Source organism: Epinephelus lanceolatus, chromosome 15 (genome assembly GCF_041903045.1).
Source record: "Epinephelus lanceolatus isolate andai-2023 chromosome 15, ASM4190304v1, whole genome shotgun sequence".
NCBI lineage: Eukaryota > Metazoa > Chordata > Actinopteri > Perciformes > Serranidae > Epinephelus > Epinephelus lanceolatus.
Genome location: NC_135748.1, coordinates 19128011 through 19154889, shown reverse-complemented (window position 1 = coordinate 19154889; position 26879 = coordinate 19128011). Strand labels below are relative to the sequence as shown.

Below are 26879 nucleotides of genomic sequence, written 5' to 3'. Positions count from 1 at the left end.
CCAGGAGGCAGGGTGCCTGGAGACCATGCAGCGGAGCGCCGTTTCCATTTCTTGATTCATCCTTTCTGACTGACCATTAGACTGGGGATGAAATCCAGACGTCAGGCTGGTGGAGGCCCCCAGGAGACGGCAGAATTCCCTCCAGAAGGTAGAGGTGAACTGGGGGCCTCGATCGGAGACCACATCAGACGGGAGGCCGTGAATCCGGAACACGTGTTGCAGAATCAGTTCAGCAGTCTCTTTGGCCGATGGAAGCTTGGGCAGGGGCACGAAATGAGCCATTTTACTGAAGCGGTCCACAATAGTCAAAATGGCGGTGTGGCCCCCTGACAGCGGCAGTCCAGTGACAAAGTCCAAAGAGATGTGGGACCAGGGGCGGTGAGGCACAGGCAGGGGTTGCAGGTGGCCGGCAGGGGCCTGCCGAGGGGCCTTGTTCTGGTTGCAGATTGGGCAAGCGTTAACAAAGTCTCTGGTGTCCTCATCCAAAGTAGCCCACCAGAACCGGCGTTGTAGAACCTCCTTGGTACGGAGGATCCCCGGATGGCAGGTGAGCCGGGAGTCGTGGGCCCACTGCAGAACCTCCGTCCTTAACTCCTGCGGGACGAATAGGCGGTCTTGGGGGCAGGAGCTGGGCCCGGGCTGGTCCTCCAAAGCAGCTCTAACTCGCTCCTCCACCCCCCAGGTGAGAGCGGCCATCAGACGAGAAGTGGGGAGGATGTTGTCAGGGCTGGGGGAGTCCTCTTCCCCGACCATGAACTGACGGGACAGGGCGTCAGGTTTGACGTTGCGGGAGCCTGGACGGTAGGAGAGAGTGAAGTTGAATCTGGCGAAGAAGAGGGCCCACCGGGCTTGACGAGAGTTCAGCCTCTTGGCCGAGCGGATGTACTCCAGATTCTTGTGGTCAGTCCAGACGAGAAAGGGGGTCTTGGTTCCCTCCAACCAATGGCGCCACTCCTCCAGTGCCAGCTTCACCGCCAACAGTTCTCGATTCCCGATGTCGTAATTTCTTTCAGCTGGGGACAGACGCCGGGAGAAAAAGGCGCAGGGGTGAAGCTTCTGGTCCCTGGCAGCACGTTGGGAGAGGACGGCCCCCACCCCCACATCCGAAGCGTCGACTTCTACGACGAACTGTCTCTCGGGGTCAGGGATCAGGAGAATGGGGGCTGAGGTGAACCGCCCCTTCAGGTGCAGGAACGCCTCCTCGGCGGCCGAGGTCCACCTGAAAGGGACCTTGGAGGAGGTGAGGGCGGTGAGAGGTGCTGCCACCGTGCTGTAGCCCCGGATGAACCTCCTATAGAAGTTGGCGAACCCCAGGAATCGTTGCAGCTGTTTGCGGGAATCAGGGACGGGCCAGGAGGTGACAGCTGATACCTTGACGGGGTCCATCTCCATGCGGTCCCGGCCTATGATGTACCCCAGGAAGGAGACAGAGGGGGCGTGGAACTCGCACTTCTCCGCCTTGACGAACAGTGAGTTCTCCAGTAGTCGCTGCAACACTGTCTGGACGTGATGAATGTGTTCTTGCTTGGAGCGGGAGAAGATGAGAATATCGTCTAGGTAGACGAACACGAACTTATTGAGCATGTCTCGGAGCACATCATTGATGAGGGCTTGGAACACAGCAGGGGCATTGGTGAGGCCGAAAGGCATCACCAGGTACTCGTAATGTCCAGTAGGGGTGTTGAAGGCCGTCTTCCACTCGTCTCCCTCACGGATCCGGACCAGATGGTATGCGTTGCGGAGGTCCAACTTAGTGAAGATGGTGGCCCCTTGGAGCAGCTCGAAGGCTGAGGCGATGAGGGGGAGAGGGTAGCGGTTCTTCACCGTGATGTCGTTGAGCCCTCTGTAGTCGATGCAGGGCCTCAATGTCCCGTCCTTCTTGTCGACGAAGAAGAACCCCGCTCCGGCAGGTGAAGAGGAGGGTCGGATGATCCCGGCGGCCAGGGCGTCGTTTATGTAGGTCTCCATGGCTTCCCTTTCAGGTGCGGACAGGGAGTAGAGGCGGCCCTTGGGAGGGACGGAGCCGGGAAGGAGGTCGATGGCACAGTCGTAGGGCCGATGAGGGGGCAGAGAGGTGGCCCTAGCCTTGCTAAACACCTCCCAAAAGTCGTGGTAGTCAGGGGGCACCATGGAGAGGTCTGAGGTGGAACGGGAGCTGGCCGGTGGCGTGGATGCCACTGCTGGTCTGAGGCAGATCTGTTGACAGGAGGGGCTCCATCCCAGGATGGACCCCGTGGACCAGTCTATGTGGGGGTTATGACGGCGAAGCCAGGGGTAGCCAAGAATCAGGGGAAGGTTGGGAGATCTCAGAATATGAAACTGAATAGTCTCTTGATGTGTGCCGGACAGAAGCATCGAGATGGGAGTGGTTTGATGAGTGGCAGTCCCCAGGAGATGACCGTCCAGGGCGCTGGCTGGCACGGGATGAGGGAGAGGGACCCTAATGAGGTCCAACTGGCGGGCGAGCTCCTCGTCGATCAGGCTGACGTCCGCCCCCGAGTCGATGAATGTGGCGAGGGTGTGGGACCCCCCTGGCAGCAAAAGCTGGACGTGGAACAGAGGTCTTGGGTCGGGGGCAGAGTTCTGGGAACGGCTCAGCAGAATGCCCCTCTTTACTGCTGAGCCCTCCCTTTTGCTGGACACCGGGAAACAAAATGGCCGGCCTGGCCACAGTAGAGGCAGAGATTTCCCCGGCGTCGTCGCTCTCGCTCCTCTGGCGTTAGGCTGGTCCGCCCCACCTGCATGGGCTCCGCCCCTCCATGTATGGGTTCAGGAGGTGGGACAGGAGGGGCTGGGAGTCGACGTTGACGGAAAGATGGCCGGTGATCTCCTCCCTCGTGGCGTTGTTCCCTCCTCCTTGTCTGAATCCGCCTGTCCAGCCTCGTGGTCAACTCGATGAGTCCGTCCAGGGAACTGGGGAGGTCGAACGAAACCAGCTCATCCTTCACGTACGGAGCCAGCCCGTTGAGGAAAGCGTCACATTGGGCGGCAGCGTTCCAATCACTGAGACGAGCCCGGGTCCTGAAGTCAATGGCATAGTCAGCAACTGTCCGATCCCCCTGCCTCTGGCTCATGAGACCCCCTGTAGCATCAGGACCCAGGGAAACGGGACCAAAAACCTTGCGAAGCTCCTCTGAGAAGGCCTGGAAAGAGGCGCAGGCTGGTGTGCCTCTCTCCCACTCTGCCGTTCCCCACAGACGTGCCCTTCCAGTGAGGTGGTTGATGGTGAAGGCGACTCTAGCCCCCTCTGTGGCGAAGGTATGAGGTTGCAGGGCGAACAGAATGGAACAGTTTGTCAGGAAAGGGTTGCAGCCCTCAGGATCCCCTGCGTAGCGTTCTGGCGCCCCCACCCGGGGCTCGGGTGCAGTGCTAGAGGACGGCCCCGGGGTCGGAGCAGGAGGGGCTGGAGCCGCAGCAGGAACGGCGTGTTGTGTCATGGCGGCCGCCATCTGTTGCACCTGGGCGGCTAGCGAGGTTAGCGCTCGTTCCAGAGCAGACGCCGACTGACGAGCCTCCGCCGCGTTGGAGGCTAACTGAGCCTCATGCTGCTGGAGCATGCCCTCCACCCGGGCTAGGCGAGACTGAGGTGAAGCAGGGTCTGCTGGGTCCATTTCTGGCCAGATTGTACTGAAACGGGTGTGTTTGTGGACCCAAATGCAGTACCAGGCTCGCAGGAACAGTTGGTAATGACTTTTATTAGCACCACAGCAAACAGGGAATGCAGCAGGCAGAATAAACACAGAATAAAGTTCGTTCTTCGGGCAAGTTGCCCTCACACAGTCTCTGAGGCTCAGATGAGGGAAAGAGATCAAGCTTACGGCAGCCAAAGGTGGCGAGGCAGACGCACCGTAGGCTGAAGTGCCGGCTGATCGTGCTGAGAAGCCGACGAGGAGTGAGCTGAGGCGAGGTCGGGAGCCGGTGGGGGGGTCGTAGCTAGAAGAGCCGTCAGCGAAGGCAGAAGCACCGTTGAGGAGCAGGCAGGAGGGTAGACGAGGCCGGGCGGAGGAGTCGAGACCAGACGAGCAGGCAGAAACCAGAGACGCTGAAGCAAAGCACGAGGTCGGGGACAGAAGGCAGGTGAGTTTACCGGGAGGCAGACGAGGGGAGCAGGTCGGGGACAGGCAGAGTTGGCACCGGGAGATCAGGCAGGAGAAGAACGCTGGAGAGTCTCGCATAATGCTAAAGAACAATCTGGCAGTGAGTGAAGGTGCTGGAGAGGCTTATATGCAGGGCTGGTTGATGAGCTGCAGCTGTGTAGGCAGGTGAGCAGAGTTGGGCTGATGAGGTGGGCGCGGCTGGCAGGTAGAGTGAAGCAGAGGGAGGGGGAGTGGAAAAACACTGCAGCAGAGTGGCAGGAGAGGACTGAGAGACAGGGATTGTGACACTAAATAGCGTTTTCATAGTCAATCTGTAAGGGAACGTTTTAGAAAGTTAGATTCATTCCATGACCAGACGTGTGCCACCGGTTGGCAGTGGCGAGCATGCTAGGCTCCCTGCAATATCAAAAATAATATCACAAAATAAATACACCACAGTGTCTCCATGGTGAAGGCATATATATATATATAGTGATGCAAATAACCTAATTGTGATGCAGGCTGCAAAATCTGATGCAGAGGGGGAGGGAATATCACCTACTTGGCGGAGGTCTGCACTCTCTGAGTGCTTTTCTAGTTAAGACTGTGATGACTTAGGGGACTTTAATTTAACTGTTTATGGCTTATGTAGTCAATTTGTGGCATTACAATCTCTTATATCATTTCTTACATCTATTATATCTCTTACAAAATGCTTTTTTAGATAAAGTAGATGTCAGCCTTTTGCCAAATACATGTTAATGTAGCATAATGAAGTCACAACAGAGAGGCGAAGTCACTCCCTTCTGGTCAGTGTTGCCAATTTGGCGACTTTCTTGCTAGATTTAGCGACTTTAAAGACCCTCTTAGCAACGTTATTTCTAAAAAAAAAGTGACTAGCGATAAATATAATGAGACCATCTGAGAAGAGAGAATTTCTGTCTTCTGTCATCAGCGTGGGGTCTGGCCTGTCTCTCCTCGTGCGCTGTGCAGTAGGTGTGGCACAGGCAGGAGAGGAGGAGATGCAGCTCGCCACGGGAGTTCAGGTGTACTGATGTTGTTTCTATGGTAACATTTACACCCATGCTCTCTGGATTTACACACAGCATAAGTGGTGCACTATAGCATCAGCACCAAAGCTCCCATGCCATTCAAATATTTTATTTTGGATTTCTCTATTCAATCTAATACAGCAAAGTTTTTTAATGCTTGTAGTAATGCGCAATGATGTCACAAAAATGAGCACATGACATCATCTGGCGGCTTTCAGTGACCATTCCAGCTAGTGCTAGCTACTGTCATTGGAAAAGAGTTGGCAACACAGCTCCTGGTGTCTCCCATGGGACCTTATCTCAGAAAATATGTGTGGTAATCAATGGCAGGGAGACATTTTCTTTTATTATGTTTAAGTAGTGCCCTTAATTACACATATGATGTTCATAAATTTAAATGAAAGTCAAGAAAGTTGCAGTTTATTGTAGGTTGTCCTAGCACCATTAAGTTTTGGGGGAAACCAATAAATGAACTACATCTCTCGTCTCGCAAAATAAATGTCACCAACACCAGCTAGATACCTGGCTCGGTAATTTAGATCCATGCATTAATGATGTTTTATCCTGTGGCTCCTCCTCCTCTTATTATCAGCCAGGAAGCGAAAGACGACCTGTTGTTAGCGTGAGTACATCCCAGTACACAACACAGTGGCATCGTAGCTTCAGCAAGAGTTAAAGGTATCACCTCAGCAACATGTGTTGGAGTTTTCTGTTTGTGTTCCTTGTTTCGTTATTCATTCGTGTTTAATCTGCTTCCTGTTTTATTTCATAGATTCTCTCCTCATGTGTCATGTCTGATTTTACTTCCTGTCTTTGTGTGTTTTCCCGCCTGTTTTCTGTCACACCTGTCTCATTAGTCCGTCGCTGTTCCCAGAGCCTTCCCTTCACACCTGTTTTGTATTAGTAAACCCTTATTGGTTGCCAATCCCCATGTCCCTCCTTTTGCCTGCGTCCTCCTACTCCAGCTGTGTCTCGTTATTATGATTCGTTTTCTGTGCATATACCTGTGTGTTTGCCTTTGTTCCTAGTCAGTTCGCCTGTGTTCTTGGTGTCGTTCCCTGTTTCCGTTTCCTGGTGTCTTGTGTTCTGTTCAAATTTTTTACCTGAGTTCATCGTATTATCCTGGTTGGTTTTCAGTTTAGTTTTGGATCTTCTTTCGTTTGGACTTCCAGTTTCCTGCCTGTTCTGGATGATTTGTATAAGCTTTATTAAAGGAAATGGCCACTTTAGAATGAAAATACAGACAGTACTTACTGACCCTCATGCCGACAAGAAGTCCAGTCTAGTTTTTGAATCCACAAAACTCATTCGGTGTATCGGAGGATAACAGCTAGACGGATTTTTCCATACACTTGAAGTGCATGGAACCCACGTCCAAAATCATTTTGAAAATGTAATAAAACTCTGCTAATGCATTTCAAAAACATCAGAAAGACTCGTCCGTCGTAATCCAAGTGCCCTGAAGCCGTGGCATGCAAAATTGACTTTAAAAGACATAATTTCACGAGACTCAAGAACAAGAACATCTCTGAATGTTCTCGAGTCTCGCGCAAGTTGCCATGTAAACATAGCACGCCTGCAAGCTAACTGACCACGGTGAGAAATTATGCTATTAAGGTAGATTAAAAAACTACTCTGGACTTCTTGTCGGTATGACAGTGAGTAGGTACTGTCTGTATTTTCATTCTAAAGTGGTCATTTCCTTTAAAGCTTGCTTTTTGTTAAACCTTAAACCTGCCTCTTGCTCTGCATTTGGGTCCTTCCTGAACTGATTCCTGACAATACTTCAACAGTTGTACAACAAACTGTGACTTTCCTGACTTGCAAAATTAAAAAAAAATTAAAAACATCACATGTAATTCAAGGTGCTTTTCAAAAATCTCATTATTGACTACAGTCCACATTTTTTACGAGGTCAAATGGAAGTCCACTGGACAGGGAAGGACTTCATCTTTCTATAAAATTGCAAATAAAAATGAAAAAAGATCGAGTGACCCCTCACCCTCTGGGACAGAGAATCAAACACTCCCCAGAAGATTTTCTTGGTGAGCAGCAGTTCATCTTCAGATGCTGTTCCGTAGCTGCCCCAGCCCGACGGGAGGCAGTAGTACTTCCAGTTCTGCTCGTAGTGGTTGGTAAGCAGCTGGAGGACACACAAAGGGCAAAGGTCAAGATAAGCAGAGTAATAAATATACAGAATTTAGCACCCTGTACAAATGCTCAAGACTCACTGGCAGTGGGCCATGCATGTATCGCTAATATGAAAGGAAATCAGACTCAGCACAAATGAAATCCAAATGTGTGCATGAAGGTAAAGAGGAATCGTGTGAACCATCTCACAGGCCAGTCACAACCTATTACATCTACAGTATTTCTCTGGTGTGTTCCAGACGGATTGAGTGGAGCAGTGGAGCCAACAAGCCTGTAATCACACAGTCCAATACTTCATCCCCTTGTTTTCCCTCCTGCAGCTGCCCACTTCCTCCACAGCAGATGATTAATACCGTGGGTGTTAGAAATGTGCACCTCTGAGTGTGTGTGTGTGTCTGAGGGCAGAGGTGTATGCCAGTGATATTACATTAAAGGTGCACCTGCAATAGAGCTGGTGGTAATTTGTTGTTGTGTACCTCCCCACCAAGCTGACAATCTAATTAACCAAGGTAACAAAGCAGCAACCACACAGACAAAAACAAAAGTTAGATTATGTATAAAGTAAAGGCAAACAGATAATGAGGCAGACGGGAAACAACTAAAGCTGAGGCATGCGAGCCGACCAACATGCAGAAGAGATAAAGGCAAGACACAGGATAGCAAAGGGATTTTAAAAAATGAAAGAAGTGAAGAAATTGTTGCCCACTCTGAGAGGCATCTTGCAGTAATCTGTCAGCAAGGGCACATCAAAGACGAGGCGACGCAGGAGCTGCTGCAGCATGGAGGGACGAAGATGCCTGCAGAATAAGGTAAGAGAGAGATAAGAGTGCTGCTGCTGCCCTGAGCTGCCTTTAACCACAGCGTCTTCAGACACTGACCACTTTTTTCACACTGATTTAGAGGGATATTTAGGAAACCTGGCCCTGAGCTCGGATAGAGTTTTTGTTAGAAAGCAGATAAAATGTACTGTTGATCTTTTGCTGTTCCTGCCAGCTGAGATACCACAAGTGTTTGGTGAAGTCAAAAAGAAAAACCTTGAAAACTTTTAACTGTACTAATACAAAGTTTCCTCTGCTCCTTACTTGCAGACAGCCAGCAGGCACTCCTCTATGGCGTCTCTCTGGGCCTTGGTGAGTGACCGGCCCTTAGAAAGGCGGTAGATGGTGTGCAGAGTGGAGTCGATGAGGGTGGCGTGGTGCTCAGTGCCGGCAAACAGAGGGGCGCAGCGGGTGAGGAGTGGGAGCATGGCGGAGCCGATGTAGCGGTTCATGGCCAGGGCGGTCTCTGTCGTACACAGACCCTCCTGTGGGAAGAACGGGTCACAGGTCATACAACATGTGGCAGTGGGGACATTATTTAATTTAAAGTGAGACTATGTAATCTCAGAAAGATCAAATAACACATTCTCCCTCTGAGAAAAGATACGGTTCTTGTTGCTAGATGATTTGCTGCACTTGTATGGCGTTTTTCTAGTCTTGTGACAACTCAAAATGCTTTTACACTACATGTCACATTCACCCATTCACACACACAGTCACACGCTAATTGCTGAGGCTACCATACAAGGTGCCACCTGCTACTCAATAACCATTCAAACACACACCAATGGAGCAGCCATCAGGAGCAATGTGAAGTTCAGGATCTTGCCCAAGGATACTTTGACATGCAGATTGGAGGAGCCGGAGATCGAACTTCCTATCTTTCAATTAGTGGAAGACCTGTTCTAACTCTGATCCACAGTCGCCCAACTTTCTGACACTCTCTCTCTCTCTCTCTACTTGGGCTACCCTTAAAGGAGCTGTATACAACATTCAGGGCATTTCTATGATTGACATTCCGAGCCAGGATTGTTCTCAACAGAGTTCAAACAGTGCTAACATCAGCAACAGTACTGACAGAGCTAAAGGTGTTAACCTTAGGGGGGACCGGATGGTGGCTGCTACACTTTTATGACAATGCCAGCATTGTTAGCATCCATAACTGCCTGTAAGCACTGTATGAGCGCAGTGCAGAGTGGTGGCAATCGGCTTGTTATTTGGATACACACACAGGGACCGACTACCAAAACAACGAACACAGAAACTAATATAACAACACCCAAAGAGGTAGTGTGGCTTCATTCTCTGCTCAGGACACCATTACTCCACTATATCTTTATATAGCAAATAGTTGTTTGCTGCCACATTAATGCTCTGAATGTCAGAACCTTTAAACTATGTTTTAGAATTTACAAATATCTTGTAATGGTTACTTGTGGGCTACTTGTTACAGTGACAACTGTTCAACAAAAGTGACAAAGTTTTGCTCTAAAACAAAAGACTACATTTGATGATCATTTTCCAAGAATACAGTTTGAATAAACAAATTATCTGGTTAACAGGTTTGGAAAACATGTAAGCAAGCCAAACTAAAGAAAGCATGGGACTATTACAACCACACACAACACTTGAAAAGATTCCCAAATACCAGACCGTCACACATGCGTAGTACAGTCTCTGTCATTGTGAACAGTACAGTACAGTCTCTCTCAGTGTGAACAGCTCTGCCTGATGTCAGAGATGATATTCTTAGCTTTCTGCCACAGTAACACTGTTGACCAGGACAGACATGTCTACAGCAAAAGAAAAAAGCCTCTCCTTGCTGTCTAGGCCCTAACATTACTGCACTGCACACATCTAACACACACACTGGGAATCGGCTCATAAAATAGCTGACTTCACTGCAGGCCAGGTGCTCAGAATGACTTTCACTCCCTTGTGTGCTGCTGCGCTTTAAATAAACGTTTTATCATATTATGTGATGATGGATTCATTTTAGCCACAAGTCTGCACACTATGGATCTGAGAGCTTAGAGCTGAGCGAGCTGTCAGCTCCATAAACATTTTGTTGATAAATAAGAGTACAGAACAATTAAATGAATCAGCCAAAGAGCAACTTGAACCATGGCTTAATGAGGAGCTCCTCATTAGTATAAAGGGTTGCCCAATATTATTGATCATGAAACTCCTTGATGAAGTTCATGTTACATTCATTACTCCTGTGTTGTTGTCAGCTTAACCCACCGTATCCAGAGAGGTAGCAGCCCTCAGGTCAGGAAGAAAGCCCACTTCCAGCAGGTGAAGCAGAAAGCTCTGGTCCTCGATACCATACACCCTGTCCAAAAACAGCACCATGGGGGCCTTGTGGTCCGGACAGAAGCAGGCGGACATGTCTGGCTCAGTCACCGACCCATCTGAGAGAGATTGAGACAGGGAGAGAAAGGCACAACATGTAGAGTAAACCACTCAGGTGTGAATCAGTGAAATACCCAGCGAACAGCCCACAGTGCATAATGGCAAGTCTTTTCTGATTAGGGGACTCGTGTGTATTCATTAGGTGGCATGCAGCAGCATGCGGATGAGAGTTTTCTGGTGCTGGAGCCACGGCCTGCTGTCTTTGCTCTTGGCCTGCTGACAGAGCTCGTGTGTGTGGCGGTGCTCTGGGCAGCAAATTTAAGAGGCGAGTCTTGCCATGCTTATGCAGATCAATCAATAGAGCAAGACAGCTCGCTATAGAAATGATCTGGCTTACTCAGAGCTATGGGAGTGTGCAGTAAAGCGTTGTGCTGATTAAAAAGGCATGAGCAGTGAAATGTAATCAATAACCTTCCGCCTTGCTCTGAATGTGCAGAGTTTCATAAACCATTGTACCTTTACATGAGCTAGACATCCTGTAGTAGCATGCAAATGTGTCCTCTGATGGAGGGATAATGCCCCGATCAGACAGAGCGCTTTTGCAGCTTAAATTGCTAGTAGGCACCTACTGAATCACCTGTCCTTAGCTTAACTGCTGTTTTGCTGTGAAGTAAACACCCAGATCTGTTGCATACAAATCTGACACTTGCTCCAACTGTGATTGACGGTGAGAGGCTGTTCCCAAATAGTACGTTGGTCACAGGGAAACAAAGAACTATGTGGGTACATGAGACCCTCAGAAAGAGGAGAAGGAAGAGGGAGAACCTCAAGGCGGTCCAGGAGCTTCACCTGGACGATGGTTGGGTCAAGGCCTATTTTAGGATGAGTTGGGAACAGTTTGACAATTTGCTGTCAATCATTACCTTAGACACAACTAAGGTTGGTGAAACATTTAAAACATTGTTGAGGCTCTAATTTGTTCGGTTATGTCTTCCAGCTTGCCTAGGGTGGAAGTGAGCTAACTTTAGCGCAAAACAAACCACGAACGCCACTACCTTTTGTCATCCCCACCACAGAGGGCCTGTTTCAACTTTTTTCAACTTAAGGGCATTTAAGGTGCTCCTGCAAAAACATGAGGTGCTCAGCAACACAAAAGTAGCCAGCAAAATGCTTCACTCTTATTGTAGACCCTTTTAAAAAGCCGCTCCGAGCTGCTAAAACGCGCTCTGATCTGAGCCTAAAGGTGTGCAGTATGCCACTGTGTGTTATGAGAGTGAACATCCTGACCAGTACCTTTGTTGGTGATGGGCATCTTGAGTGGTATGCTAATAATTCCCACAAGATCTTCCGTAGGCACCAAAGAGCGCAGGATAGCACGAATCCGCAGAGCTTCACCTTTCCCCTTGTTGATGAGCTGAAGAAGAGAAAAACAGTGAAAACCTGTGCGAGAAAAACAACAAATAAATTCACAATTTCAATCAAACGTACATGCATCTCTGGAGCGCAGCGCCCCAACAGGTCGATGAGCGCAGAGTAGAAGGACATGATGGCATTGCCCATGTGCACCACCTCCTCCTCATCGTCGCCATCAGCAGATCTAACGGTGGGAAAAGCGAAGAGTTGAGGAAAAGCAGAAAATGAAAAAAGAGAACAACAAAGCTAATCTTAAGGGTAAGTCCTCAGTATTGATTTGATCGGTTTTGCTTACACATCAGAGCTGACTCCATGCACAGAGCCCGGCAGGTCAAGAGCCGGCGTCTCAGAGATCTTGATGGCTTCCTTCATGGCCGCCAGCAGGCCATTCCCTCCCTCCCCCCTCAGGGCAGGTCCGAAACACTCTGGACGACGGATGAGCAGCTTGACCACGACGCTAGAGTTCTCCTCCACGCTCTCGCCTGGAAAACACATAATTATACATAAAAGAACATACATAATGTCAGCAAGAAAATACAGCAGCTCTTACATAAACACACCACTATCTCTAAGCTTCTCTAGACTTTGCCTTGAGCAGCTGAAGGTAAAGGTCTGTAAAACCTTGTTGGAGCTTTGCTAACCTTTGAATACAGATACAGTAAAATAATGAATAGAAAGAAAAAAAGAAAGACTGAATGATAACTGCAGTCATACCGTTGACAAAGACAGCAAACCGCAAGAAGGAAAGGTAACGCTCCCCCTCAATGGGGTTCCAGCCGATGTCTGGGTAACCTTTAGACAGGAGCATTGGACAACTCTGGAGACCACAGCCTGCTAGGTAGGTCACCACCTTCGAGTGAGGTACATACATAACAACACATGTAGATTAATACTGTAATTGACACTGTCTTTACATCAAGCAGATAAACAGCATGAAGGCAGGAGTCTCACCTTGTCTAGATCAGGTTCCTCTAGTGCCAGAGCCAGGCCGTTGTTATCCATCACGGAGGAAGCGGCCACATCTAGAGGGGTGGAGCCCCTCATAGCTGGTGAAGCTACAACACAGAGGACTCTTTAGACTCAACCATTAACTCTATTGTATGTCATATTAGCTTGTGCAAACAGCAGGGGGTGGTGTTGCCAAAATATCACTGGTAGCTGATCTGCCAACAGCTGGTTAGTGTTAAAGGAAAGTTTCCTCTATCAGTCTGCTTTCATCTAGGTTCCACAGGGTCTATGGTAACCAGTTTATGTAGCGATGTGCATAAACATATAAATACTGTGGTTAGAGCTTGGATATTTTTATATTTTTAAGATTTCAACCTTTGATTTTGGATTTGCTTTTACTGTTACATAACTCCTGTCACCTGTTTGATGAGCAATCTGACGTGTGTGTATGTGTGTTTGTGCGTTTTTGACTGGGTGCATGTGTGTGTGCAGCCAGGGGGAGACACTCTCCCGCCCCAGCGGGGTGCTCTCTGAGACTGTGGCACCGCCGTCTTCTAACAGAATGGGAGATGAGACGCTCTCTCTTCGCTGACAGATTCTCGGCGCTCTGACTCACAATTAAACACACGTCTTCAGAGGTGCGAGGCTAATATATGTGAGCTCACAGGCGCAGAACAAGTCTGACGATGGCAAAAAGGTGACTACAGTGCATCGCCCATACTAATGAGAACGCTGGCTGTTTGTCTTTCATCCGTCCCAGAGGTGGTTTTACAGGTGTGTTTGACCACTGACAAGCGTGAAACTACACCGTAAGCCCAATAACATTACAACCTTTGCTCCTAGCACTTAACCCTTTACCTTCCGTTTTGCAAGTTCACATTGAGGGTAAGGGTGTCCTGATTCTAGAGGGGTGGGGTAAAGGGTTAGGGATACACGGCCCTTTAAACAAAGCTTTTTATGAGGTTTAACACTAAACAGAGAGTACTGCAACCCAAAGATGTATTTTCTTCATTAATAAAGATTTAAAAACTATGTCAACCATCATAATATCTTAGTTTAATGTCATTACAATGTATTGTGGTCCTTTTCTTTATGACAAGCATAACAACTACTAGTAGTATGCTATTGTCAAGGTAGCTAGCTAGCTTACACTACATTGTCGTTGCTGATTTGTGCATGACAGTTGCATTTTGACATATTTTCACATCGCATTCCCCCTTTGATGACGTATGACACGTGAAATGTAGCTACAGTCTCCTTCACTATCAGTGCAGACTAGCAGGGTAGGAGGACGAGATGCAATAACAAAAGCCTACAGAAAACTGCTAGCACAGGAGCACCATTAGGAAAGACAAACCAGGCAAATGTTAAAACTGGGGAAAAGGGGCCCCTGATGGCCACTCCTATAGGCACGTTTTCCAATGACAACTATAAACCCCTTAAACCTTCCATAAAGGCACTGTATAGTACACCTCTGTTGCCCCAAAGCATCCCTAGAGAGAAAAAGAGAAGAGAAAGAGACAGAGAGAGAGTGTGTGTGTTTGTGTGTGTGCCTGTGATGATGACAGTGAGGCTGCAGCGACCAGAGCAGAAAGTATGACGTTAAACATAGCAGTGCTGTGTGTGGACAGTTCAGGCTATTTTCAGTGAACCAATGCTACAACTCCCCAAGACCCAAGCCAAGTCCCCATGACTTGCTTGTCACCCGCTCATTAAAGTGAAGAAGTTTAGCCCCAAAGTTAGAGAGCGAAGTTAGCTTCCCACTGGACCCTGACCAGGCTCACTTGGGCTCACCTTGTTAAGATGGACCAGCTATTCTCACTTAAGTGACAGAGACATCGAGAGGTGTACCCACCCAGGCCCACGCTGCTATTCTCCAGCAGGTAGCTGAGGTGGTCGAACATGGCTTTCTGGTTCTGACGGCTGATGCGGCAGAAGTAGCACAGGAAGCGACAGCAGCTGGCCACCATCTTGGGGAAGGCGATTTCCTGTGGAATGGCACATACAGACTAAGTAGGGTTGTAGACAGTTGTTGTTGTTAAATCACAACAAGGACAAAGCGTAGGTGTCCAAAATATTTCTCCGTCTTATGTATTGAAAACCTGCATTTTTTCCAAATGACACTTGTATACACGTCTAAATCTCTAGACTCAAGTGTTCTTCGACACAGCGTGATGTTCATTTTGTAAATTATTGTCTCATTTAGAGTAAAATAGACAATAAAGTAAGGTATGCTTTAGGATGTGGCAACCTTGTGATTGACAAGGCACCACCATGGCAAGCTGAAGCAATGTGTGTCCTCCCCAGCTCCATCGTCTCGTCCAAATATAGTCACTTGCGGCACCAAAAAAACAAGATGGCAGCCAAAATGCCAACTTTGAGGCTTCAGGATGGTAGTCCACACACCAATGGGTGATGTCATGGTGGCTACATCCACTTCTTTCATACAGTATGTTATGAAACAAACAAAAAACAGTGATTTGCCAACAAATAGTTTTGGAGAGGTTGTTGCTTTATTTTGGGGCGCTGAGTTTATTGTAATGACTTTCTGCAGGCTTGTATCTATAATGTCTCCCGCATGTCTTCGTTGCTAATTAACGTCTAAAGGCCTGACACCTTCACACGCTGCCAGGCAGCCTCACTCTGTCCTTTCTGCCCTCCATCCCAGACTCTGGTGCTGTCAGCCTGAGGAGAGAGCCCACCTACTGGGACCATGTCTTCATTAATGCGCACTTGCAAATGATAACACACAAAACTGGACTAAAACACAAACTCTCTCAGTGAACAACATTAATTTTGGGGAGGTGATACAGTGAGCCCTGTGGGTGCCTCTTTAACGGCCTGTGGAGGCCGACAGAGATATAGAGGAAGATATTGTTTAACCTGGGAGTTGTGTCCTCCGAGCACATTGACCATGACCTCCATAACAGTCTCGTGCATGCCCAGTATTCTCATTAGGTTGGGGTGCTGGTAGAAGACTTTGTTGTTCATGATGTCCCTGGAGAAGAGAAGACACAATGGATACATTCACTCAAAAGTTGAGCTTATATCTCAAACATGTTTAACACGAGTAAAGTTCCTCTGAGGAGACCACAACCTACCCAAGTCCATCAATCATGAGCTTCTCTTCCTCTTTCCCCATACGAACAGACAGCAGAGATCTGATCTGACCGAGGGCGGCCAGGAGGTTGATGGTGTCCTGGACCGAGGCAGCACTGATGGTGTAGGTCTTCCTCATGGCCCGGAGGAGCTCCCCGATGCTGTCATACTGCCTCCTCAGTAGGCTGAACATCTTGCGGACCAGCTCTGAATCCAGGATGTGACACTCCTGAGCCCAGCTGACCATCGTCTGAGAGATCAGCTCCTTCAGATTAGCTGGGAAGGAAGTTGGGTAAATATGATTGATAGGTTTCCTCATAGAAAGAGCTTTTTTTATGGCAATTAGTGTATTTTCTACAAACTTTCAAATGGATATTTTATTGACTTAAAATGTCTTAAACATGTTCTTGTGACCATTTAAACACGTGAATCACCTCTGACTGAAGACTGACTACACTCTGGGTTAGATATAGTATGTCTCCAACTTATGTTTTTTTCTTTTTTGCAACAGCAAGCCTTTGCATGAAATGCTGAAAGGGCACTCCAGTTATTAACTACAATTTCACAAACGTAGCAGAGGTTGAGATGTCCTGACAACTGGTTCAAAAACACTGGATCCTGCACTTCCAATGGAACTCATGACATGAAAAATCACTGGGATGGCCCTTTAACATTATGCATTACGTCATAGCAGTTAACACTTAAATGTGATTTATTTTATGGACTCAACATTGTTTTTTGCTAGTCACACATTATTTACTGTAGCATGTTTACACTGCATAAATTAGCATAGCGGCTAACAAACTTTTTACATCTCATAGCTTAAGAAATTACATGTTATGTCTTTTTTTTTCTTACTTATCATTAGTTAACGTCGATACGTCTCCGGACAGAACAGCACTTTTGAATTGCAGCCTGCATGCACATTTTTTCAGACTAACATTGTTGAAGCTGTGGTGAGAAGTTAGCATGATGAGATGCCCGACCAGGCAGGTAACGTATCGTTTTGTCTCGTAACAGCATCTACACATGGCATGTGCTCAATCTGTTGTCCCATGTTTTTTCCAAAATCCAAAATATTTCCACACTGCTGATTTATTCCCGAGTAAATAACAGTATCCTCGTCGTCATCCTCTTGACTGCTTTTCATCTGCCTACCGCTCTTTGACAGTGACACAGACACAAACTAAAAGCGTACCCTAAAGATGGCAATACGGATCGATGTTTTCACTTTGTATCCATGATACTGGATCGTTAATCATGGAATCAATATATCGATGCAGATCAATGGGTCGTTAAACCCCTAATTTTTCCTCTTTCCTATTTGGACTCTGCACAGAGGAGGGTCGCCTTGTGCAGGAGCACCTGCACCTCCCCCACTGTGATCTCTTCCTCACCTCTCAGGCTCTTCTCTCTGCTCCCAGTTTGGCTCTATGAACCCCAGCATCTGCTTGCAGCAGACAAACCGGACTTTTTCCGTCACGGCAGAGGACGCAAGAGCCTGCCTGATGATTCTGGTTCGTAACTGAGAGAGTAATGTTAGACTGTTTTACCTAATGTACAAGCAAGTAAGCTAATGTCCCTGGAAACGATGCTGATGAAAGCAGCAAGAGTGACTCAAAGCAGTAAAGATTTGGGCAATAAAAAGAAAATGAGCTGAAAGACACTAAAATGCTCAGTAGAGAGGAACTGCAGAGCTGGATAATAATTCTCTGCAGGTTCATCGATACAAATGAGCTCAGTGACATGACACACAGCCATGTGATCAATTGTTACGATGAAAATATTGATTAGTGCAGCTTTAATGTTGCACAGTAAATATAGTGTAGTAGTATCCTCCTACGCTTTGCTGCTTTCAGCGGCCATCAAAGCTACATCATTACTATAAACTTATAATACAGATTATAACAACAACAACAACAACAACAACAAAGGTTTGGGGTGGCTGTGGACATATTAATTGTAAATGGGAATATTGGCTTTTCTAATTTTCATTAGTGAGACGAGATTTGCCTTTAAAATAGCAGAGAAAGATTTATTTCGACAGCAAAGTGCCCGCTGCATTGTCTTGTAATCCCTACTGCGTATCATTGGTCATAAGAGGAAAATACACTGCAACCCTCCTCCATTAACTGAGGTCACACCGAGGCACCTCTCCCTTAAACACACAGACGTTAACACACACACACACATGCAACACAAAGCTCTATTAGACTGACGTTAAAAGGTCCTCTGCTCGACTGGGTGCTCCTTTTATTCCCAAACTGGCTCTGTGATGCAAATAAGACCTTGAGCACACACACAAAAAGACACATAGCTGCTTCAAAGTCTTTCGCGTGGCTTAAGTCAAGCTAATACGACTGCACACATGTATTCGTCACCTCTATGAGCCCCAGCTTCTAAAGGAGAGGCAATCAGCTGTGTTTTATTTAATTTTTTCTGTTCTCTTGGAAAACAAACATTCATTCATGAAAAGGCACATTTTCAGCAGAGCGGAGAGGAAACCCTGTTATGTAACAGAGTACGCAGGGGAAGTGGACACGGTATTAATAGTTCTGTACAGTACAATATTTTGCTTCTGCGGTTAAAGTGAGACATTTGTTTGGACAGTTCGTATGTGGGTTACCCTTAAGGCTTCATTAAGGCTGGATCAATACGGAGTGTGGGTGCGGGTGTGCACATAAATTTGTGAGTGTGGGGTATGAATACACACAGGAGAGAAAGACGTCAATTAAACAACTCAGAACCATAAAATACTGAGCCATTTATACGCCATTGATTTTCTTAAAATTACTGCAATTAGGTGATTGTGTTTTTAAGACCCCTGCGTCTGTTTGGTTGATTACATCTGTTGTTTTCCCAAAGACTATTTGACGCAAGGCTGTCAATCACAGCAAGTGTGTGTGTGTGATGGGTGGGGAGCCAGCAGAATGTCACAGTCAGCGGTAACCGATCCTGCCACCGAGAGTCGCGTGGGTGTCAGATAAAGGGCAGAAGCACCAGCTTGCTCCAAAATGAGAAGCGACATTTCTTCCTCTCAGCCAAGATGCTTCACAACACCTGACTCTCATTCTGTCACACTATCAAACACGCCTGCTCGTTCCATCCCTCTCTGTTTTGCTCTTGAATACACCCCTCCAGCACTCTGCTGGAGGGGTGTATTCGCTACACCCAAACAAACAAATCGGACCGGTGCAGTGTTACGCTGATGGGAGCCAGCAGTTTTTCATGATGTGAGGGTTCACACACAATCCCCTGTGAGCTCACACACACTTGTGCGAGGCAAGTCATCATGTCTGAGCATTAAATGCTTCTGGTGGATAAACCATTCATCAGAGGAGGAAAACGACTTCTGCGCTCCTCTTACTTCATCCCCATGAAATAATGGCAAAGACGACGGCGCCTTTTGTATCTTCGGGCTCTCACTGTGCAAAGAGGAGAAGTTATAGCTTTAGTAACAGTGCGGGATATATCATGTCATTTTCACTCTGGCCATCCTCCTGCCTCCTGGCAAACCTTCCTCTCATATAAGATTTTATTTTGGTTTTTCAACATATATACCAACTGTCACATACACTCCTCACACACTGTGCCCACAAAAATATACATCTGATTCCAAACAAAATAGGACAAATCATAAACTGTATCAACATGACCAAACATAATATATACTAAGCAAACGACTTCAGTGGTTTGTGACCAAATATCTGCGAAATATTTCCATTGAGGGTATCTACAGGTATCAGACAGTTAAATTTAATGCTTCTTAAGACCTTCTGAAGACAACTTTTAACCAAATTTAGGACAGATATTTGGACAAATGTTTTCAGGCTTCACTTACTTAAGCATGGCAGGTAAACACTGCAGATAAGTAGTATATATATGGTCTTGTGAAGAGGTAAGTGTGATATAGGAATATGGTTATTAGAGTGAGATAAGTCAATCTACATTTTGCCAACAGGTAGGTGCAAGTATGAAGTAAAATGACAGTATCATAGTTTTTAAAGATTTATAACACTTGAAATATGGACTTTTACATAGAAAGGCTTCAATAATTTTCATAAAAAGAAATTAAAAAAGGATAATGAAATTAGATAGAATGTTTGTAGTAGTGAAGACCTCACAAATTTAAATATACGACCATTTACAGGCCTTATGGTTGTAACATTGAATTTAAGACATTTGAAGACTGTTTAAAGAGCTGTAGACACCCTGGCATCAGCCTCTGCTGTACATGGAGTTTTGTGCTAACTAGCATTATGTTAGCATGCTAACTAAAATGATAAACATTGTAAACATTATTTGCTAAGAATCGGTACATTTGCAGCATTGTGGGGCATCGGTGGCTTAGTGGTAGAGCAGGCGCCCCATGTACAAGGCTGTTGTCGCAGTGGCCCGGGCTCGAATCCAGCCTGTGGCCCTTTGCTACATGTCATCCCCCCTTCACACTTACCTGTCCTGTCAATTAAAGGCAAAATGCCCAAAAAAAATCTTAAAAAAAACCCAAAACAAACATTTGCAGCACTGTCAGCCTAAGCATGTTAGCATTCTGATGCTAGCAATTAGCTCTGAGTACAGAGCATCTGGTTTGGCTTGTCGACTCTTTGTGTTATTGTACATCCTGTGTTTGGTTGTCAAACATGAATCAAAATATTTTTTTTAATTCTTTTCATGAGCTAAATTTTATATTTACTGGTAAAGCAACTTTCATTGTTTCTCAGAGGCTTTTGGGAAGCTTTGGAAACATGACCTGCTCTCAGCCATCCTTATCTTTTCCCTGTCTTTTGCCAATAACTATGGAAAAATGTCTGTTTTGTTTGGAATGGTGATTGCAAAAAAGTTTATCTTGCAAGTGCAGAAAGTGGACTCTGTACCCCAGTGTTTTCAAACTTTTTGTGCCAAAAGCAAGGGCAAAGGACAAGCCAAAATCTCAAGGCACACCTGTATTGATATCTGAGCATAACAGCTTCTCTAACATGTGTCATTACTCTTATCATGACATGAGACAATAAAATTAGGGAAACCTTAGTACCTGTCTAAGGTTTCCCTAATTTCCCTAAATTTATTTATTTTCCCTACGTTTTTTTTAATCTTTTCTTTAGGTGGTAGCTTGTCCTCCCTGGTGTTTTTTTTTATAATTTGCTCCGTACAATAAAGCAATCCATTGTCCCACTCATGGCTTTCTCCTTTTAAATGTTATCATCCCTCACACTGGCTCCCAATCAGGGCTTTTGATGTGTCACACACTTGTAAATCCTACGCATAAACAGCAACAAACAGGTTCCCTGTGAAGGTTTTTTAAATTAAATCAAATTACATTTTTTAGCCAAAGTTTGCCGCTTTTTCGGAAATGAGCGTAAAAATTAATTCATAACTTTTCGAATAGTCCCATTTGAATATTGCCATAATGATGTGTGGTTATTACAAAACGGCACACCGCGTGAGAACCACTGCTGTGCCCACATATGAGCTGTGGTTGAGACTGTGATTATAATAAAGATAGAGGAGGTGTGTTCGATAAGACCTGGGGCCCTGTAATGAAATTCTTCCAGAGTAATGCTGTGTTCACATGGAATCTGACAGACGTGAGACGGCAAAGAGGATATCATGTTAGTGGACGGGAGCAGGGCGGTATAATGAGGTGAGGCCAGTAGGCAATATCAGCAATGGTAACAGTAGAAGACTTTGCTGTTCAAGGTAAAAATATTTTAGCTTCCTGTCGTCCTCCGTGACGGAATTTACACGTCTACACACTTTTGTACTTTGCTACGTATTTCATTTAACTATGATTGTTTTTGTTCATATTTTTGTCCTTCTCTCAAAAAATAATAAACACATATTCTAAGAAAGCCAGACACTACATCTAAATTTACTTCACCAAAGCCACTGGAAGGAAAAAAGATTAACAAACATGGTCTCCGTATCAAGCTTCAACACCAACGTACAGTATATATAATCTCAAAATGATTCAAAGAAGAAACACTTTTGGCAGATTAGAGAATTCGCCCGCAGAGATTGTAAATTATTCCACTCCCTTCTCTTGCTTTCTGACGCCTCTAGCTGCCAAGGAAGTCGATGTGACGCTCCTGAACTGCAGCTGCCACCACACACCAGCCTTCTAATCAATCAGCCCGTACACATCAGCCTGCAGAGACCGCCGCCACCAAAGCACTCTTTTAAGGGAAATACAAACTCCTCTATTTTCATCCAGCCTTGCTCCTTGGAGATCAGCGTGGCGGTCTTATGTGCTCCATGTCAGGGTCACACCAAATCCCAGCGGAGAGATTGCCTTTCAGCATCACATATTTCAGCCCAAATTTATCCATGTGCAACTTGGCCACTTCCTGTTGCCAGCATTGCTTTTAAGAATAGACAGGGGATGGTATGGTGTTGGTCAATTTCTTAGAGGGGGTTTCAGAAGCAATAAAATACCCTGACTCACATTGGTTAGTCTCTATCTAGGTAATTAAAAACACACGTCTTGTTTTATAGCCAGAGCAGGGTAATTCTCAGAAAAGGTTATAAATAAGAGAAAGCTGCTGCCATAAATAGACACTCACGCTAATAAATAAAACCCAAACAGTGAGAGCAGTTTCACAAAACACACGCTGCTGTCCATATTGAAGACCAACACAACAAGCAGACTGCGTTTGCTACCAGTTAAGTCATAACTTGCAATCATCCACTTGATTGGTCCCTCACAGAGAGTGCTACTTGAGATAGAAAATTAGATACAGCTTGTTCTGCATTTATACTGTTGTGGCACCGCGGTTATTGAGTACTATGATTGAAATGTTTTTTGTTCCGGCGTGCGTGTTCACGATTGTGCCGCCAGGCCCGTGCATGTCCCTATGTGTCTATGGGTTTAATCAGGTGAAGGATTTGGTTTTATCACCGATGTTTTTTCCTTTCATCGCTCCTCTCTCATCTCCCCGGAGCGGCAGACGGAAGACGCTCTTCACTCCAGAGCCTCTCCTCCACACCGGCTCCATATTACCATAACGAAATTGAAAAGAAATTGAAATGGAAATGACTGCCACCCAGTGACTCAGTCCACATGACACTGGCAGACAAATAGAGGCAAGACCGAGGGTGCTGGAGCTGCAGTACAGGAGCTCCTGCTTTTAATTCTTGTCTCCCTCTAAGCTAAGAACACAGAGAGAGAGAGAGACCGTACAGAAAGAAGTGAAAACACCATAAACAAGCAGAATTCAGCGGAGAGTAAAGTGATAACTTGTGTGTAAGAGCTTGTGCTTTTATGGGAAAATAACAAATATTGCTCAGGCAGTATAGCAAGAGAACAACTTCAATGTCAAAAACATTTTTCTTGGCAAGTTTTGGAGACATGGACTCAGAAATAAAATCTTATGAAGAGAAAAAGTTTCCTTTAGTTCCGTTAGTTAACAATCACCTGAAACTAAGTATTGTTATTTTTGTTAGCTTAGAATGAGCTGTTTATGTCTGTGCCCTCTTCCACAGAGTCCGCCATGTTGTTCTACAGTAGGGGTGTGCCATATCATCTCATTCACAATAATACCAGTATAATTTTTATTATCATATGAAAAATTCATATCGTGATACTCGCGATATTTCGACTTGCTGACATATTGATGTCATACTGTTACCCACGTCAACAACAAGCATGACTGTAAGCTAAATTATTACAGACTCCTTGGTGGTTCTAAAAAGAGGAGCAGCCTCAGTAGTGTGGAATAAACTGTGGCGTCCTGAATGTTTTATGAACAGCCCCGGACTTCTCAGACTCTTTTACCACTCAGAGGGAACTCAGGCAGCGGCTCCTCTGGCAGCAGCACGTCTCTCCCTCTCCTCTCTCGCCGTGCACACACAGGAGTTGGTGTCGTCAAGTGATTTTGTCATAAACCTTTGGTAATCTAAACTTTCGTACCACTTGCCGCTCGACAAAAAAGTACATATATGTGAATGTGTGATAGTTATCATAGCATAACTTCCTGACACAGGTCACAGCATGATGATTAGAAGAGAGATGGGAGAGCATAAAGGTCCAGGTGAGAAAAAAAACACCTCAATCAATTATAGCTGCTGTGCAGCGATGGGTCGGGTCCGGGCATTTTTAGGCAATTCTGAGCAACAAGCAGAAGAATTGGAAGACATTTAGGAATTTATCAACACAATCTGCCTTTTGCATCAGCTGAGGCTTGAACTCACAACCTCTGAGACTAAGAATCGATTTCTATCTCACTGAGCTAATTAGTCAGTGACAATGCATGTGTAGCTTCACAAATTGACTAAGCCAGACGTGCAGGTATAGCAGCCGTTCATGCATGGAAAAGCAGATTTCAAACCACTGTAAAAAATTCAGTTATCGAAACAAAAATCTGAAAATACACATATTGCATCTAGACAGCATGGAAATGTTGGTAATTTATTTTAACAATGATTGATTTGCTTCATAAATGAAAAACTGATGTTTAACTAGTTGAGCTATGTGCAAAGTGAGAAGCCTCAGATGGTTTCACACTGAAGTATTGACACTGGATCTTTGTGCAAAGTTTGTTTTTTTTTTAAGCATGAGAAGGCAGATTTTCTAGCAGAAAAAAGACTTGAAGATGCTGCACAGTGATCAGTCACGCTCAGGCAATTTTAAGCAATAAGCTGGAGCACAAGAAGATGTTTACATTACACTGTGGATTCTGCACCAGTTGAGGCTCAAACCTGCAACCTCTGGAACCTAAGACGGTCATCTACCGCGCTGAACTAATTGGCAAGTAGCAACTCAACAGTGGCTTCACAAATTGAGTAAGCCATTCACTGTTGTGTAGGAAAGCAGCCATCCGTGCATGGAAAGGCAGATTTGAAACCACTGTAAAAAATTCAGTTATTAAGACAAAAATCTGAAAATACACATATTGCATCTAGACAGCATGGAGATGTTGGTAATTTGTTTGTAACAATGATTGATTTGCTCCATAAGTGAAAAACTGATGTTTAAAATGATTTCCTCGGAAGAAGAAGAAGAAGAAGAAGAAGAAGAAGAAGAAGAATACCTAGGATTACAATAGTGTCAATAGCAGTTTAGCTGCCCAGACCCTAATTATGATTTTGCTAAAAGAAGGAAATCACCTGTTGATTTATATATAAAGATCTCAGGGTACATTTTCTTTTTGTATTTGGGAGCTGTTTAAATGTGTAATTTGTGGTAGATTTTATTTTGTTGAACTAATAATATTGTATACAGTATCTGAATCTCACTCTGAGTTAGTGTTGTTGTTTACAAACAAAAAAATGAGAGATCATTTTTGTCTATATCACTTATTTTTTTGCGATTCTATGTTCTTAAATCAATAATAATAACATATATTTTTTGTTATTATTATTATTATTACTATTACATATTTGCATATAAATATTTAGAAAATAAATGTAACATATATATATAATATTATTTTATTTTTTTCCCTAATTTGTCATATCGTCAAGAATATCGCTATCACAAAAATACCATGAAATATCGTGATATTATTTTAGGGCCATATTGCCCACCCATATTTTACAGTAGCCCAGAATGGACAAACACACTGGCTACAGGTAAGGCCATTCACGTGTTTACATTCTGGGGTTTTTGCGTAGTTGTTCTCTGACACACAATCTGCATACACACTGGACCTTTAATGCTCACTGTTCTTGCTGCTGTTTCAGTATGTAGCTACTATTGGATCAACTTTCTAGAAAATTAATTTAGATCAGAAACTAAATGTGAACATGTGCATGACAAAGCTTTAACCCACATCCTCCAGTCCAGTCAGAAATGTGTTTGTCACCCGGGTAGACTGATACAGGAGGTTCACTGCAGCTTCGCTAATATTATCAAGCAATAAAAACAGTGACTTCCTCACATGGTGCAGCTTGCTCCTTCTCTGTGGGCTCCTCCGCTTTGTGAGCCTGGCCTTTGATCTTGTTCACCAGCATCATGAGGCGGCCTCTGATCGATGTATCTTGCTCGTATTCATCTTCCTCCATAGGGATCCCTGCACAACACAAACACAAACAGCGCACAGAGCATATTACAGCAATACCTCTGCTCTCCCTGTGGGGTTAGCATGTATGTCATGTGTATGATGTGTGGCACTGGATGTGCAGCATCTCTTATTTCCTGGCAAATTTGAAGTCGTTTTTCATTGTTCTGTACGTGGAGGGTGGCGTGGCAAGTCGGCGTTACTGTATGTGGCGTGGCTGAAACTGCCATTAGATTGGTTGTACCACAGAGGGCTGAGCAAGTCAATTATTTATCAAAACATCAAGATGTCAGAGCAATGTGAGAGGCACTGAACTATAACTTCTGTGCCGGGAGATAGAGGGAGATGCAGAGAAGGAAAAAGAATTTCTGAGAGCAATGACTGGAACAATTCAGCTGACAGAAACACACAATTTTATATGTTTTCTATATTTTCTATTAGATTTTCTCCATGTTAATAATTTTCCACCCACGCTGCAAGTTCATGCTGCCTTTGTAAAACGTCTGTAATAAATTCTACAATCAATAGCAGCAATATAAGATGTATCTGCATCAAGTGAAATACAATAATGCATGTTTCATGATAAAGATAAAGCTGCTCATAAATGTTTCTCAAGAGCAGCATCTCACCACAGTGGAGCTGCAGCTGGTTGTGAAAATCATACAGTTCCTCCTGGATGTCTGTCGGACACGGACAGTCCTCGCCCATACTGAAGGTCAGCAGCATGTTGATCTAAAGTATGGAAACACAAGAAATGCATAAACAATGTCTGGTAATTCTTTTTCTCTCTGATCCCTCTCTTCTTTCAACAGCAATCGCATGAACATGATGTAATCTCATTGTCGGATTCACAAGAAAAAACAGCTTAAGTGGCCAATTCTCCCTCGGCACTCACAGACCGAAGGACACTATGACAAGTCATTAAAGTAGCTGTGAAGCACTGAACTCCATCTCCAGCTGTGACCCTAAAGG

At 45.3% G+C, this 26879-nt stretch overlaps 1 protein-coding gene across 8 annotated transcripts in view; it reads right to left on the bottom strand.

Annotated features, from left to right (window-relative positions):
• The window catches only part of LOC117267239 (ryanodine receptor 3), a 168041-nt gene that overhangs the window by 51443 nt on the left and 89719 nt on the right, over positions 1-26879 (bottom strand). For all 8 annotated transcript variants that reach the window (XM_078175018.1, XM_078175022.1, XM_078175019.1 and 5 more), the window contains exons 37-50: positions 26537-26639; positions 25788-25919; positions 15915-16188; positions 15697-15811; positions 14669-14801; positions 12817-12920; positions 12580-12715; positions 12161-12347; positions 11941-12049; positions 11746-11866; positions 10342-10511; positions 8362-8582; positions 7986-8076; positions 7131-7271 (exon numbers count right to left, since the gene is read on the bottom strand). In XM_078175018.1, the coding sequence (XP_078031144.1) occupies positions 7131-7271; positions 7986-8076; positions 8362-8582; positions 10342-10511; positions 11746-11866; positions 11941-12049; positions 12161-12347; positions 12580-12715; positions 12817-12920; positions 14669-14801; positions 15697-15811; positions 15915-16188; positions 25788-25919; positions 26537-26639 (2037 nt within the window). The remainder of the gene's footprint in view (positions 1-7130; positions 7272-7985; positions 8077-8361; positions 8583-10341; positions 10512-11745; positions 11867-11940; positions 12050-12160; positions 12348-12579; positions 12716-12816; positions 12921-14668; positions 14802-15696; positions 15812-15914; positions 16189-25787; positions 25920-26536; positions 26640-26879) is intronic.